Below are 17330 nucleotides of genomic sequence, written 5' to 3'. Positions count from 1 at the left end.
CTCCTATGATGCTGCTTGGCCTGCTGTGTTCATCCAGCCCTGCACCTTGTTGTCTCGGATTCACCAGCATCTGCAGTTCCAACTATCTCTGTATTGCAGTAAGTCTGGTTCAACGTCAGACAGTTGCCAGCGAAAGGGATGGAATCAGTGCTGAGCAAGTGGAGCTTGTGGCACGGTTGAAGTAACAGTATTTAATGGAGGAAATCTCTGCTCATTCTGATATCAGATAAGCATACCTGTATAGTCAATTTCAAAACAGCAAATGCGTCAGGAATAATTTTAAAATTTGTTTATAGGATGCCACTGGTGATGGCTACACCAGCATTTGTTGCCTATCTTATTTGCCTTTTGGAAGGTGGTATGAGTTGCCTCTTGAACTACTGCAGTCTATCTGGTTAATGTACACTCACAACATTGTTAGCAATGAATTTCCATAATTTTGCTCCATCAACAGAGATTGATGGGTGATATGATTCCAAAATCAGCATGATATTGTTCTGAAGAGGAGCTGTTAGATTTTGGGGTTACTGACAAGTTTCCCAATAGTGGCAGGTGACTATTTATAAGAAATTTTCAGATAGTTGACTACATTTTTTAGGAAGCAGCAGTTTAGATATGATACATTAGTTAATTAGACAAAAATACAATTCATATCAATTGATGATGATTCATCAATATCAGAGGATGAATGTGCAATTAGCATGGAACGTATCAATTTTATTAAAGTTGTGAAGGCAGCATCTTGTTCGCTAGCCGAAGTACTAAGGATCTCTTCCCTAGGCCTTGCCTCAATCTCTTCTGGTTCATCTTCCATCCAAAAACAGTTCCCTGTTGAGGACTGACATTTATAAAGACTGTCTGATAAGGACTGCCCTCGGAACCTGAGAACTTGTTGATAATATTTAATCGCTTTGGGCAAGCAGTCTATGCTGTGTAAATCATATGTCTGAATCTTTTTTGCCAAAGAACAAAACACTGTTACCTACAATGTCAGAATAATCACTGTCCCCTTTCCCACCCTCATCTAAGGGTTAGTTTTCATTTTTCCTAAGGTCAATTTTTTCCCCAAATACTGAATTTAAATTAGGAAACATACATTGCTAGAGAAAATTCTAATAGCTTTAGTACATATTCTGAGCTATCTAATCAAGACATTCAAGAACCGAAGTTGCACCTTAGACTTAGATAAGTTAGTTAAAAATTAGATTGTGACAAGTCAGAAGTGGTATTTCCTTCTCAAAGTTGAGGGAGGGTGACGGTGGAGGGAAAGTGGGTTCTGTTGGAAATTGAAATCACTTTAGAACAGAATTTTCTGAATTTTTCTCATTTTTTGTATAACATGAAGTATCTTTTAACAGCTGCTACAACAATCAATTTTCTAGTAAATAAAGGCAAAAGTACTATACAAGAAAGGTCACAAGAATCACTATGATTACCAAAGTCATAATGTTCCAAAGAACTGAGGGCAAAAATTTCTCTAGCACTATATGTATCTAGTTTTCATGCAGCAGTCATCTTTATTCTTGTAGGTGGCAAGTGGTCAGGAGTCTGGTAAGTGCTTTGCGGGCAGCTTAGTAAACTGCTATGGTGCCTTCTACAGGTGTCAGAAGGTGGAGCTGGAACTTGCTAACATAACTGAAATATTAACTCTATTCTCTTCACAGATGCTTCTTGGTCTTCTGGCTGTTCCCTGCATTGTTTGATTCTGATTAGACCTCTTTTGTGAAACATTCAAAATTCGTGAATGGTTTTATTTCTTTCTTGTGCATACAATCTAATCCTTATCTTTTAAAAAAACCTATTTAGCTTGAATAAATCTTTGAAGTATGTCTTTGGATTTTCTTCAGTTAATTCAGAGGAACAACAAAGCTAAAAGAAGAACAGGAACTTTTGTGGTAAATGTTTTTGATATACTATAAAGCTAGGCATGGAATGAAGCAATTTGAATACAATTAAATCTAACAAAATATGTTTATGAGGAGTTTATACAATAGTTGAAAGTTAACTGTGAAGTGAATAGATTATGGATCCTGAGTTTGAGCTGAGTTAATAGGGATATTAAATATTAGGAAGGTGGGAAGAGGAAAAAAAAGGAACAACAAATAGGTTGGTGTTGGCTAGTTAGTCGTAGAGTCATACAGTCATATAGCATGGATATAGACCTTTCAGTCCAACTTGTCCATGCCGACCAGATTTCCCGAACTAGTCTATTTGTCTGCCTTTGGCCATATCCCTCTAAACTTTCCTATTCATGTACATGTCCAAATGTCTTTTAAATGTTGTAACTGCACTTGCCTCTACCACTTCCTCTGGCAGTTCATTCCACATTTGCACCACCCTGTGTGTGAAAAAGTTGCCCCTCGGGTTCCTTTAAATCTTCCCCCACTCATCTTAAACCTATGCCCTCTAGATTTGAACTCCCTTACTTGAGGGAAAAGATCTTTGCTATTCACTTTATCTATGCCTCTCATGATTCATTGAGCCTCCATAGTGGTCACCCCTCAACTTCCTACGCTCCAAGGAAAATAGTCCCAGCCTATCCAGTCTCTCCTTATAACTCACACCCTCTAGTCCTGGTAATATCTTTGTAAATCTTTTCTGCACTCTTTTCAATTTAATAACATCTTTCCTATAGCAGGGCCACCAGAACTGTACACACTACTCCAAATGTGGCCTCACCAATGCCCTGTACAGCCACAACGTGACGTCCCAACTCCTATATTCAAAGCTCTGATCAATGAAGGCAAGCATGCCAAATGCCTTCTTTACTACCCTGTCTATCTGTGATTCCACTTTCAAGGAATTATGCACCTGAAGCCCGATGTCTCTCTGTTCGACAACACTCCCCAGGGCCCGATCATTAACTGTGTAAGTTCTGCCCTGGTTTGTATTACCAAAGTACAACACCTTGCAGTTGTTTAAATTAAACTCCTCAGCCCATTGGCCCAGCTGATTAAGATCCTGTTGTATTCTTAAATAACTTTCTTCATTGTCCACTATACCACCAATTTTGGTGTCACCTATGAGCGTATGAACCATGTTCCCGGTATTCTCATCCAAATCTTTTGCATAACTAGTTTAATAATGAAAAGAAAGGTTTGTCTGAATAACAGAACTGGCTGGATGAGTTGATGGCTGACTCATATGCGTCTTAATCGAATTAAGAGTAGGAGTGGAACTTCTGGCTTTTCAAGCCTAATTCACTACTCAATGATTGATCATGATTGATCTGTTTTGAACTCTATATTCCCATTTACTCTTAATAATCTTTGATTGCCTAACAAGAATCTATGTACCACTTTTTCAAAATAATTCAATGGCTCCGCCTCCACCATCTTCTGAGACAGAGTTCCAAAGTCTCACAAACCTCCAATAGAAAAAACTTCCCCCATCTTTGTTCTAAAAGGGTGGCCTCTTATTTTAAAACAGTGCCTCTAGTACCACAGCAGTAAAGATCTTTTCTATATCCACCTTGTCAATAATCTTATAAATATCAATCAAATCACCCATCACTCTTCTAAAATTTACCTGACAAAAAGCCCAGCTTTGCCCTCATTTCAAGTATTAAACCAGTAAACCTCCTCTGAACCACCTCCAACACATTTGCGTCCGTAAATAAAGACTAAACTGCACACAGTATTCAAGGTGTGGGCTCACTAAAGTCCTATGTAACTGGAGCATGACATCCTTTATTTTATATTCAAATCCTCCCACAATAAAGGATATCATTCCATTCACCTTCTGAAACACATGCTAGAGCTCCACGCTGACTTTTAGTGACTCATGCACTAGAACATCTAGATTTAAGTTAATATTTAATATTTGATATTGTCATTTGTGTCTAGGTACAGTGAAAGATGTATAATGTCACCACATTCTGGCGCCATCATGGATTACAGAATAAATTACTGAATAAATTGTACATATGGTAAAATACTGAATAAATGAATATTCATCTTTCCCTCTCCGTAGACTTTACCCACACTGCTGCTCCAGTCGCCGCCATCCGACGTTGTCCCCGGGGTCCTGGTAATGTGCTCCTTTCCCGCCACCATCACTTCCGTGTCCGACACCTCTGAGCTGGAGATGGTCACGCTGCACGGGTCCTGGACGTCTTCCAATGCTGGATATCGACTGTTGGGTCCTGACTCTGAGTCAACTGATGGGATCCTGGCTTATCCTCCGATGCTACCACCTGAGATGGAGCGGGGATGGAGATACATGGGGTCCTGACCTCCTGCAGGAGGTCTTCAAGAGGAGGCCCCAAGGCAACCAAAGCCAAAAAAATATGACCAAGCTACCAAGACAATGATGAAACCATATGGATGCAACCAGGCTTGCCAAGCCTCGTGCTCAGGAGGTGAACACTGCTGTCTTTGAATAAAGAGAGATCCTTCCATACCTCAGAATTCTGCACTCATGGAATCCTTACAGTCTGGAAACATTTAACTCATCAAATCCACACCGATCCTCTGAAGAGCATCCCACCTAGACCCATTCCCCTACCCTATCCTTGTAAACCTGCATTTCCCACAGCTAATCCACCCAGCCTACACATTCCTCGACAAGTTAGCATGGCCAATCTACCTACTATGGAAGGAAACCAGAGCACCAGGAGGAAACCCACACAGGCACAGGGGGAATGTGCAAACTCCGCACAGTCAGTCGCCCAAGGCCTAGGAATCGAACCCAGGTCCCTAGCACTGTGAGGCAGCAGTGCTAACCAACAAGCCACCATGCTGCCCCAATCCTCTGTTTAATATTGTGCTTTTTATTTCATTCTTCCTGCCAAAGTGAACGACTTCACCTTTTACTCGTACCTACCGGACTTTTTGCCTACTCACTCAACTTATAGACGTCTGTTTGCACCCTTCTTATGTCATCGTTACCATGCATTTTCTAACCCAACTTTGCTTCATCTGCAAACTTTGCTACCAGGAAATAACGTGCGTAATAACAACTCCGAACGGGTTCATTACAAAACGGTATGAACCCACCTCTGTGACTATGGCGACTTTTTTTGTTTGCTCAAAGTTTTGGACCTGATGGGAGGAGTTAAGGTTTGTAAAAGACATTGAGCTGAAACATTAATCCCCGCGGAATGAATCCAGCGTTTTCTGCTTCTTGGCCTCGGAGAAACTTTGAAGAATTTATTGGCCCTGAGTTGTTGAGCATGAAAACTTGCTGGGGTTGAGATGCGAGCTGGAAAGTGGGAATTAGTACAATTGCAACGAACCCGAACGGTGACAGTAAAGACGTACAAACAGACGGCGGGGTGCAGTTTTATTCCATTTCGATTAGTCCCTGGATTTTGATTTTTAGAGCTCCAAGTGGGACAAGCCCTGCACCAAGTGCTGACAGCCCCCTTCGAAATGGCCCGCAACTGTGATGAAATTGCAAAGCCGGCCTCTGACAGCCAAGAAATTACAATGTCAGGACAGATTTATACCAACCCGTCACAGAGAGATTAATCAGCCCGCTCCAGGGGGTCAACTCCTACTGCCCCCCACCTTCTCCTTGACACCCCACTCCCTTCCTCCCCGCCCCCAGCACAGTTTCTAGGGATGCTGCACTTTTCAGGAATGGGCGGATTTTGATAGTTTAATTTCCCTTTTCTGACATCTGTCCCCGAAAAGCTTCAGTTTTACCTGGAGGGCCCGTCAGTCTCCAGCCGCAGGCACCACAAAGCCGTTACCATGGCAGCGCCCGCTCTCCGCCCCTCCTTCTCCGCCTCCACCGCCGTGCGCGGGCACTGGCTGTGCGTGCGCGTATCCGCGGCGAGGCGGGGCGCGCCACCGTGCCCCGCCCGGTGCCTGCGCCTTTGTTCTGGCGGCTCACTCCTGAGGGACGCTGACGAGTGCCTTTGGAATTCCACTGGTTCGCTCGTGCGGCATTTTCCAAAGGCTGGCCATGAAAGGAAAACAAAATCTTCTCGTTTTCAGGTCCCTGGGCCTTAACGCAGCCCCCAACCCCGCCCATCCCCTTATGCACGTCCACCCGTTTGGAGAGTTAGTGACCCAGAAACCACTAATGCTGCCTGATCAAGGTCCTGCAAATGGAGGCACCGAAACCAGAGTCCTCAACCAGGCCAACATCCCCAGCATCAAGGCACTGACCACCCTTGATTGGCTAGGATGGGCTGGACACATGACCGACAGAAGACTTCCCGAGCAGGTACTCTATTCACAGCTTCAAAATGGCTGGCGAGCCCCAGGTGGATGGAAAATAAAACGCTCCAGCTATACCCTGAAGGCCTCACTGGCGAAGTGCAGCATTCCCACAGACCCCTGAGAATCACTGGCCCAAGACCGTAAAAACTGGAGGATGAGCATCGGGAAGGCGTCTAGCACCTTGAGACTTGTGGCCGGGAGAAAGCAGAAGCTGGGTGAAAACAGCGAAAGGAGCGTGCTGCCACACCAAAGCCACACACCCCCCTTCCCACGACCACCACCTATCCCAAGCGTAACAGAGCCTGTGGGACCTGCATTGGTTTGTACAGCCACCTGTCGACCCACCCTGAGACTGGAAGAGTCATCTTCATCTGCGAGGGACCGCCAATGACTGATTGACCCAGAATGTCAGAATAGTGCACTAGTCAATGAAGGGCTGAATTCCCAATCGAGAGAGTGGGGTGGGTGTAATGTGTAATGGTTAATTTTATAAAATACTGTTTTCTTTGATATAATAATGAGGTGGAATGGTCTCCAGGGAGAGCATAATTTGCAGTTGACATAAAACTCGTGGAATTGTTTTGAACAGTTTCCAGTGTTGACTGTAAATTCCTTCAAGTGCAAGTAATTTGGGGTGGAGTTAGATATTCACCTTTCTGATCCAACTAAAAGAGTGACAGTGCATCAATAGGGTCTGCAATGCAGTGCCTGGAATTCTGATGCAAGCAGATTCAGTTGAGGTATTCAAGGGCATTGTTTCATTTAAATAATCATTGAATGAGCTGGTACTAAATTAAAATGCTCAGAGAGCCGGTACAGATATGATGGACTGAATGGTTTCCTTCCGCACCATAACAATTCTGTGATTCTGCCCTGTTGAGCAAACATGGGGTGGCGATGGCCTATTAATCCAGACACCTAAGTAATGCTCTGGAAACCCAGGTTAGGCCATGGCAGACGGTGGAATTTGAATTCAATAAAAATCTGGAATTCCGAGTCTAGTGATAATTATGAATCCATTATCGATTGTTGGAAAAATCCATCTGGTTCACTAATGTCCTTTAGGGAGGGAAACTGCTGTCCTTACCTGGTTTGGCCTATAACACCTACAGCAGTGTGGTTGACTCAACTGCCCTCTAGGCAATTAGGTCAATAAATGCAGGCCTAGCTAGCAATGCCCTCATTGTTTGAATGAATAGAAAACAATAACATATACACACGTTGCCGTGAGTTCCAGATTACATGAATGTGCCTCAAATTACGTGCAGTATGTGAGGAGCACAGGCCCATCTCCCACAAGCTCCTTCTTTATTCTGACCAATCTCCATGATATAATCACAATGGGTGGTGATTTTTTACACACAATCTAATATTAACCTTTTTAGACCCCATAAACAATATCTCACATCTTTCTTCCCTTATAATTACTATATTATATATTGGTTTAAATTTTCATTTACCCCTCTGAAGTCTTTGATTTTACATGTTTAGACAATCTGGACATTTCACTATTCTTCCAAAACATTCATCTCTGGACTTCAAAAAATAGTAGTTTGTTGGGTAGAAGGTCATTGTTTTGGACTGTCTTCCTGATGGTCTGAGGTCTGTAGTCAAATTGAATTGGAGTCTTTAATGTTATATATTTCTTTTGTAAAGGACTTTGACAATGTGTGTCTATCCTTTATAGGTATTGGTGTGCTCTGTGCTATAGAAAAATATATATTTTTCTTTGCAGTATTTTGGATCTTTCTATATTGCATGTCTTTTGTCAGTGGTGCATGTCATGGAGCTGAGTGCGCTACATTTGCAACTTGTGTCAGTGGAATTTCATTCTTATTTCACCTGTTGGTCAGTGCTGAAGTAAGTGGACTTAATACTTCAACTTGTTGAATAATTTGGACTTTCTCCTTCCCTCTCAGCTTTTCATCATTGATGAAACCAGCTTGTTCACTTCCTCACTGTGTTACTTAGAGATTCATTCTTGTTTGATGTAAAGCTGTTTATTATTGTTAAGGAATGTTCTCTGGAAAGTGGTAAGGTTTTGCTTGAACTTTCCCCTCTCCAGTCACCTCAGCCCCTAATGACAGATGTGAACTTGGAGTGAGTAGTTGTTCTCTGTGCTGTGTTGCAATCTGATTCAGTTTAGTTACAGCTGCTGCTATTGTCTATCAGTATATATTCTTTTGAGTGGTGTAGATTTTATGTACTTGACTTTTTGCTTGCACTTCATCTCAAACTTTGTAGCAATATGGAATCTGAACTCTCAAGTTTGATAGCAATGGAAAACATTTCAACCAAACTGTAGCTGCAGCTTTTCATCTCATTTACAGTATGAAATAAGTTCTATGTTAATGTAAATAATCTCAGGAAATTCTGTTTTTTGTTTAAGCTCTGACATGAGCTTAAAAAGCACAGCAAATTTTCTGCTGGCTTTTCCTTCACATTTTATTGTTTAAATTCTTCCACCTTCTTAATGAGACTGAGGTTGATATAAACTCATCTAGTCTTAGTTGTGAAATATATTAAGGTGTTCAATTATTTGGTGTCTTCTATGTTGAAGAGTTTCTTGTAGCATATCTTTAATGTTATTTGTGATATCCTATGGACCATGCAGCTGAACTTCGTTGTCAGTGGGCATTTTTATCAATCAAGGCTCTCTATCTGACAATACCGAGACATTTGCTCCTCTGTCTGACTGGAAATTTGGGAGATGTCATGTAAGTGACTGCATGATGAAATATTTGGTTCAGAACGTAGATTTCCCCATGGAAAACTTTGGGTTTATCTTCTAGTGGAGACTGTTCACATTCATTTATCTCTTTGTACAGATACTTTTACTTTTCTGTGGCTGTTTCCTGCTTCTGTACATTTTCAGAAAGTGACTTAATTTCTTACAGTTAAAACATTCAACTTTAAAACATGGGCATTGTACACATCTGTGAAGTTTCTTGGCTCCACTGAATTGGTAAGGACTTTTAATATCGGATGTCTGCTTTACCTACTGCATTGGCTTAACTGGTATGTCTGTTCTGGATTAGTACCTTAAGAAATGAATAGATTCTTTAAATCTCCTATGCCAAGTTTCATCTCCTCCTCTGAAGATTGTCCATTTTCCAATGAATCAGCACCCTCTTCTCACACAATGTAAGTGTTGTTTTCGCTTTACATTGATATTTCTTGTCAATGGTTCTGATAAGTGCCAGACAAAAGGCTTTGACAAAATGTGTCTTTTCTCAGCAGTTATTAAATATAAAATTTATTGCATTACTGTAACTATTTACAGATTTCATGGTTATGAACTAAATTACTGCAGAAACTGTTAGGAGCACATTAGCCCCAGGTCAGTCTCCTACAAGGTTCATTTTTTAGTTTGGCCAGCTCCCGGTGATGTCATCACCATGGTGGTGGTTAGTGCACTCAATCAGGTATTAACCCTTTGATATCCAATCAGACCCATATGAAACATTTTTTGTAGACTTCAGGAGGATATAGACCACTGTAATGACACATGGCAGTTTAACTCAAGAAATTTTTGTTTGGTCCAAAAAATGAGGTGAGACAAACTGAATGATAGAGTTTTGTTTAAAGGTGCTCAAAGACAGAGCCATCAGGAGTGTACAAAAATAAATATTTGAGCCTGGAGGCTAAGTTGAGAAGGCTGTTCGAAAGGAAAACAGGATCCTGGACTTTGTAAAGAAATACGAAGAATACAAAAGCAAGGAAGTTTTGCTAAACCTTTATAAAATGCAGACTTGACTCCAATTGGAGTATTGTGACCAATTCTAGGCACTTCAGTATGTAAAGGATGTCATAGCTTTGATGAGGAATGTGCAGAGAAGATGTACTTCAGATGTGTCAAGAGACTAGAGGAAGTGGGCTTATTATGCTTGCAGCAAAGAAGACAAAAAGAACATAAGAAATATAAGCAGTAGGCCATTTGGCTCCTCAAGCTTGCCCCTCTATTCTATCAGCTCTTGGCTTATCTGGACCAGGCCTCAACTCTTCTTTTGTACCAGCTCCTCATAGTCCTCAACTTCTCAATATTTCAAAAGTCTATATACCCCATCTTTAAATGCTTTCAGAATAGAGTAGTAATACATTGTCACTTGTACTTTTACAAAAAAAAGTGAGAATTGTTTAATTTGCCATATTTCAGTGCTTATATAAATATCAGAAATTGAAAAAATTAAGACAAAGTCCATCTTAGTTCAATTCACAGCTCATTGTTTCCCAAGGTATAGGAAAAGACAGGAACCACATTCTCCACCAACATTGAAACCACTGAATCTTGGACCTTTAGAATCTTGGTCAGAGAAGATTTCATAGAGTTGTTCAAAATCATGAATTGTTTTGTTAAGAGTAAATAATAAGGCAGCCTTTCATCTCACAAGATGATGGTTGTGTCAAGGTGGTCAACTCTGTGGTAAGCATTGCACAAAAACAGAAGTTGCTGGAAAAGCTCAGCAGGTCTTGCAGCACCTCTGAAGAAAAAAAAAAATCAGAGTTAATGTTTCGGGTCCCGTGACCCTTCCTCAGAACTGGACCCAAAATGTTAACTCTGATTTTTTTCTTCACAGATGCTGCCAAAACTGCTGAGCTTTTCCAGCAACTTCTGTTTCTGTTCCTGATTTACAGCATCCACGGTTCTTTCAGTTATTATTCTGTGGTAAGCATTGTCTGGTGCACAGCAGCCCTGCTCTGGCCTGGCAGTCTTTGTTACATTTGAATCTGAACAGATTGAGTAGTAGCATAAAATTGAATAATTTGCATTTAGTTCTGTCTCCCTCTTTATGTCTCTGGGGCAAGGGAAGGAGTCCAAATATGAATGTATCTAAGAATAAACCACTCTGAGAGCCAGGGTCCAGTTATTAACTTATGGATATTAATAAGACACAAAGATGGAACAGTGATAACACTAATTTGAGTGAAATTTCCAAACTCCTCTATTCAAATATAAACAAATGACAAGTCAAGAGCCACGGTACAGCTGGTACAAATTTTTTGGAAATTTATTTGTGCGTCTTAAAAAAGCCGTTGGGATTTCGAAGTGTTTCTCAATACAATGTGGTATTTCACTTTGAACTTGGTCAGTGAATTTTGCAGCACAGTGACACAGTGGTTAGCACTGCTGTTGTAAAGTGCCAAGGACCCGAGTTTGATTCCAGCCTTGGGTGACTGTGTGGAGTTTGCACGTTCTCCCTGTGTCTGTGGGTTTCCTTCAAGTGCTTCAGTTCCTCCCACAGTCCAGAGATGTGCAGGTTAGGTGGGTTGGCCATGCCAAATTGCCCCAATCTGTCCAGGGATGTGCAGCCTAGGTGGATTAGCCATGGGAAATGAGGGGTTATGGGAATAGGGTGGGGACTGAGTCTGGGTGGGATGCACTTCACGGGGTTGGTGCTAACTCCATGGGCTGAATGGCCTCTTTCTGCATTGAAGGGATTCTATGAATTTTTGGCTCCAAAGTGGCAATGATGGAGTGAGTGAGGTGAACGAACAGTGGCCAAGGACACTTAATGCACAGACTCCACTAGGGAGAGGAAGCTCTGTTTTTTCAGTGCATGCCTCCACCTCCACCTCACCGAGTCCTGGAACAGATAGAAATTCCAGCAGAAACTATTTCCTCAGAACTTCTGGCAATGCCATTTTTGGAACTGGTTGTTGATTTCCATTGCTTCAGAATGACACAGGGTGCCTCTTCACACAGGTGTGATCTTTGTGCGGCCAAGGGGTGACATTGGCAGCATTCATGGCATTAAATGAAAGTATTTCTTCAACATTATTAACTAAACTAGTCAAAACAGACATATTGCCATTTAAGTGAATGTGTTTCTCCTCTGCCCCCACCGTGTCCTCTAAAGGTCCACAAATTCTAACCCTTTGAAGGGCGTCACAGCTTCCTTTGATTTGGTCAATCAAAATTACATAGGCGAGCGATGGCCTGACAAAAACAATGCTCTCAGCACTGAATGAGAGGAGTAGGATTAGTAACATCATTTCAAATCTTATGGTACTTAAAGTTCTGGTTACCTGTGGGCAGCCACATCAGTGCAAAGACTGGGGAATGCTCATTGAGAGGGTACAGTTTACCTTTGACTGGACATCAGTTGGTCTTATCTCTTTAATGAAACCTTCCATTGAAAAACAATCATTTGATATTGAAACATGGCTGAATGAAGAACCCCATCATCAAAGAACAGTTGAGGAGCTTCTCTACTTCACTGCATTAGCAGTCTGACCATATCTTGAGGTTCTTGCATCACATTCTCAAATTTAAGACAAAGAAAAGAGCGAATCATCAGAAAGACTCCAGAATGTAGATCCACATCCTCAAAAGATTTGCACAGGGATGGCGAATGATAAAAAATATTTTCAGAGATTGTTCCTTGTAATGGAAGATTTGCTGTCAGGAGTATTACAACAACTATTGTAACTGCTGCAAAGCAATCTGAACAAAAAGACCATTTGAAAGAAACTTCAATGTTGAATGCTGTTGTTTTTGACAGTATGCTTGAAACTCTAGATAAAGGTAAATAACTTTTTGAGCTCACACAGTGGAGGAATGGCCTTAGTGGTATTATCGCTGGATTGTAAATCCAGAGACCTAGATAACATTATGGGGACCTGGGGTTGAATCCCGCCCCAGCAGATGATGGAATTTGATATCAACAAATATCTGGAATTAACAATCTAATGATGACCCTGAATCCATTGTCGATTGTTGGAAAAACCCATCTGGTTCACTAATACCCTTTAGGGGAGGAAACTGCCATCCTTACCTAGTCTGGATTAAATGTGACTCCAGACCCGCAGCAATATGGTTGACTCCAAAACCTTAATATTGTTGACTCTTAACTGTCCTCAAGGCACTTAGGGATGGGCAATAAACACTGTCTAGCCAGCAATGCCCTCATCCTGTGAATGAATAAAGGAAAAAAATACGAAAGTAAGATACTATTTCTGAACTTGGGTGTTAAATTAGGCTGGATTTATTGTCATTTGTACTAATATACAGTGGAAAATTACTGGAGGACTTTCCTGGATGTGCAGAGTTTGCTGTTCTCCATAATCTTGTACAATCTGATCAAGTTAAATCTGAATGTTGCTGTTTGAAAGATCATTGTGATCACCTTGTACAACAGCAGGTATTGGAACTTACATCACATCTTCAGAAATGCACTGCCTGTGCTGGAGGCAGGTCCATTGAGGTATTCAAGAGGGCATTTAAATAGAACATAGAACATTACAGCGCAGTACAGACCCTTCGGCCCTCAATGTTGCGCCGACCTGTGAAACTAATCTGAAGCCCATCTAACCTAAACATTCCATAATCATCCATATGTTTATCCAATGACCATTTAAATGCCCTTAAAGTTGGCGAGTCTACTACTTTTGCAGGCAGGGCATTCCACGCCCTTACTACTCTCTGAGTAAAGAACCTACCTCTGACATCTGTCCTATATCTATCACCCCTCAATTTAAAGCTATGTCCCCTCGTGCTAGCCATCACCATCCGAGGAAAAAGGCTCCCACTGTCCACCCTATCTAATCCTCTGATCATCTTGTATGTCTCTATTAAGTCACCTCTTAACCTTCTTCTCTCTAACGAAAACAGCCTCAAGTCCCTCAGCCTTTCCTCATAAGACCTTCCCTCCATACCAGGCAACATCCTGGTAAATCTCCTCTGCACCCTTTCCAATGCTTCCACATCCTTCCTATAATGCGGCGACCAGAACTGTACGCAATACTCCAAGTGCGGCCGCACCAGAGTTTTGTACAGCTGCAACATGACCTCATGGCTCCGAAACTCAATCCCTCTACCAATAAAACCTAACATACCGTACGCCTTCTTAACAACGCTATCAACCTGGGTGGCAACTTTCAGTGATCTATGCACATGGTCACTGAGATCTCTCTGCTCATCCACACTACCAAGAATCTTACCATTAGCCCAGTACTCTGTATTCCTGTTACTCCTTCCAAAGTGAATCACCTCACACTTTTCCGCATTAAACTCCATTTGCCACCTCTCAGCCCAGCTCTGCGGCTTAACTATGTCCCTCTGTAACCTGCAACATCCTTCCGCACTATCCACAACTCCACCGACTTTGGTGTCATCTGCAAATTTACTAACCCATCCTTCTACGCCCTCATCCAGGTCATTTATAAAAATGACAAACAGCAGTGGCCCCAAAACAGATCCTTGAGGTACACCACTAGTAACTGAACTCCAGGATGAACATTTCCCATCAACCACCACCCTCTATCTTCTTACAGCTAGCCAATTTCTGATCCAAACCGCTAAATCACCCTCAATCCCATGCCTCCGTATTTTCTGCAATAGCCTACCATGGGGAACCTTATCAAACGCTTTACTGAAATCCATATACACCACATCAACCGCTTTACCTTCATCCACCTGTTTGGTCACCTTCTCAAAGAACTCAATAAGGTTTGTGAGGCACAACCTACCCTTCACAAAACCGTGTTGACTATCCCTAATCAAATTATTCCTTTCTAGATGATTATAACTCCTATCTCTTATAATCCTTTCCAACACTTTACCCACAACCGAAGTAAGGCTCACTGGTCTATAATTACCAGGGTTGTCTCTACTCCCCTTCTTGAACAAGGGGACATTTGCTATCCTCCAGTCTTCTGGCACTATTCCTGAAGACAATGACGACATAAAGATCAAAGCCAAAGGCTCTGCAACCTCCTCTCTAGCTTCCCAGAGAATCCTAGGATAAATCCCATCCGGCCCAGGGGACTTATCTATTTTCACACCTTCCAGAATTGCTAACACCTCCTCCTTATGAACCTCAATCCCGTCTAGTCTAATAGCCTGTATCTCAGTATTCTCCTAGACAACATTGCCTTTTTCCTGCGTGAATATTGACGAAAAATATTCATTTAGCACTCTCCTATCTCTTCGGACTCCACGCACAACTTCCCACTACTGTCCTTGACCGGCCCCAATCTTACTCTAGTCATTCTTTTATTCCTGACATACCTATAGAAAGCTTTAGGGTTTTCCTTGATCCTACCTGCTAAAGACTTCTCATGTCCCCTCCTGGCTCTTCTTAGCTCTCTCTTTAGGTCCTTCCTGGCTAACTTGTAACTCTCAAGCACCCTAACTGAGCCTTCACGCCTCATCTCTACATAAGCCTCCTTCTTCTTCTTGACAAGTGATTCAACTTCTTTAGTAAACCATGGTTCCCTCGCTCAACCACTTCCTCCCTGCCTGACAGGTACATACTTCTCAAGGACACGCAGTAGCTGTTCTTGAACAAGCTCCACATTTCAATTGTGCCCAGCCCCTGCAGTTTCTTTCTCCATCCTATGCATCCTAAATCTTGCCTAATCACCTCATAATTGCCTTTCCCCCAGCTATAACTCTTGCCCTGCGGTATATACCTATCCCTTTCCATCGCTGAAGTAAACGTAACCGAATTGTGGTCACTATCACCAAAGTGCTCACCTACCTCCAAATCTAACACCTGGCCTGGTTCATTACCCAGTACCAAATGCAATGTGGCCTCATCTCTTGTTGGCCTAGCTACATACTGTGTCAGGAAACCCTCCTGCACACATTGGACAAAAACTGACCCATCTAAAGTACTTGAATTATAGCGTTTCCAGTCAATATTTGGAAAGTTAAAGTCCCCCATAACAACTACCCTGTTACTTTTGCTCCTATCCAGAATCATCTTTGCAATCTTTTCCTCTACATCTCAGGAACTTTGATGATTATTTGGATTGAAATAAAATGCAAGGCTGTGGGGGAAGAAACAGGAAATTGACAGTAGGTCCTGATGCTCATTAGAAGAGCTGGTGCAGACGCAATGGGCCAAATGGCATCCTTCTGCTCCATAACATATTTGTGATTCCTTGATTCAATAGCCTCACTTAGTGCTTCTTCATTAACACTGTTAGTCACATAAATGGGCATCATTGTAGGTATGGGTGAAGAATGCTGCTCATTCTGTTCTTGAAGAATATCAGAGGAACCTTCTTGTACTGTATCAATGCCTGAAGAGTGAGGCACCACAGGATTGACTTCCTGAAATGTTGAAATAAGGTCTGATAGTGACATGTTTTCAAGCTCATTCCGGCTGCATTTCCTGGCTTGGAGTTTCTAAAGAGATAGTTTCATTCTCTTCTAGCATAACTGGAGGAAAGGTACCATAAAGTTGATCACATTTTTGGAGAAGTTATGATACACATTCACAAGAAATTATCCAATCTTCCGGGTATGAAACTTCAGTAGACTGCAAAAGCTATGAGAAATCTTCACAAAATGGAATCCAGTCTTCCTTAGATGACAGCTCCTATTCCTGGAGAGGCTGAGGTAATTGTTCATAGAATAGAATACAGTTGTTACCTTGGCACGGGGTCTCTTTTACCTGAGCTGGAAAGTCTGGTGGTCACTGCGATAGACCTATGTCTATATATGTCTTCGAACACAGCAGGAGTTTGTTCTCATTCCGTACACACAAATTGGCTCTTTAATAACTTCACCATTGTACCTGGATGTTGCTTCAAAATAACCTTTAATTGAAAGACTGTGATCTCCTAGACACAGGAAGGGTGAATGTGTACAGTGACAACCATTCTAAAGTGTCAGGCAACACAGGAATAGTTGCTACTGAATAAAAAAAAGTGCATCCAAATTCTTGACTTTTAAGGTTACTCACCAGTAATCCTGATCCAGATCATCATCTTGTGCTAGAGGTTAGACAATATCTATTTGTCCAAGAAAATGTGTAACTTCTGTATTTTCTTTGTGTTCTTCTTCTCCTTCTTGTATAATTTACTAGATTTTCCTACATCCAGAAGTTAAACTATTTGATTTAATTTTAAGAGATGATCTTACATTGTAGAATTCTTGGAAATAACCAAATCTGTCAAAGCGAAAGCATTGTACCCCCTCTGCTGGACAGTTTTGTTGCTGTCTTGTACTGCAATATCAGCATTTCAAAATGGCACTTTCCACTGTTTCCCCAGCTTTGGAAAATTTCATTTTTTGTTGGGTAGATATTGTTCGGCATACCCACCTAAAGGGCTTGTTCTAGTCTTTGGAATTGTCGTTCAATAGTACAGAATTTGAGTATTGCTGAAAAAAAAGACACTTTGATGAAGATTTTCACCATGCAATCATCA

At 41.7% G+C, this 17330-nt stretch overlaps 1 protein-coding gene across 1 annotated transcript in view; it reads right to left on the bottom strand.

Annotated features, from left to right (window-relative positions):
• lrriq1 (leucine-rich repeats and IQ motif containing 1) overlaps positions 1–4170 on the bottom strand; it is a 197777-nt gene extending 193607 nt beyond the window's left edge. The window contains exon 1 of the mRNA XM_048607661.1: positions 3984–4170. Coding sequence (XP_048463618.1) covers positions 3984–4055 — 72 coding nt within the window. The 5' untranslated portion in view covers positions 4056–4170. The remainder of the gene's footprint in view (positions 1–3983) is intronic.
• Between the last annotated feature and the right edge of the window lie 13160 nt (positions 4171–17330).

Source organism: Rhincodon typus, chromosome 18 (assembly GCF_021869965.1).
Source record: "Rhincodon typus isolate 14 chromosome 18, sRhiTyp1.1, whole genome shotgun sequence".
NCBI lineage: Eukaryota > Metazoa > Chordata > Chondrichthyes > Orectolobiformes > Rhincodontidae > Rhincodon > Rhincodon typus.
The sequence above is the reverse complement of the archived record's forward strand: the minus strand, read 5'-3'. Positions and strand labels throughout refer to the sequence as shown.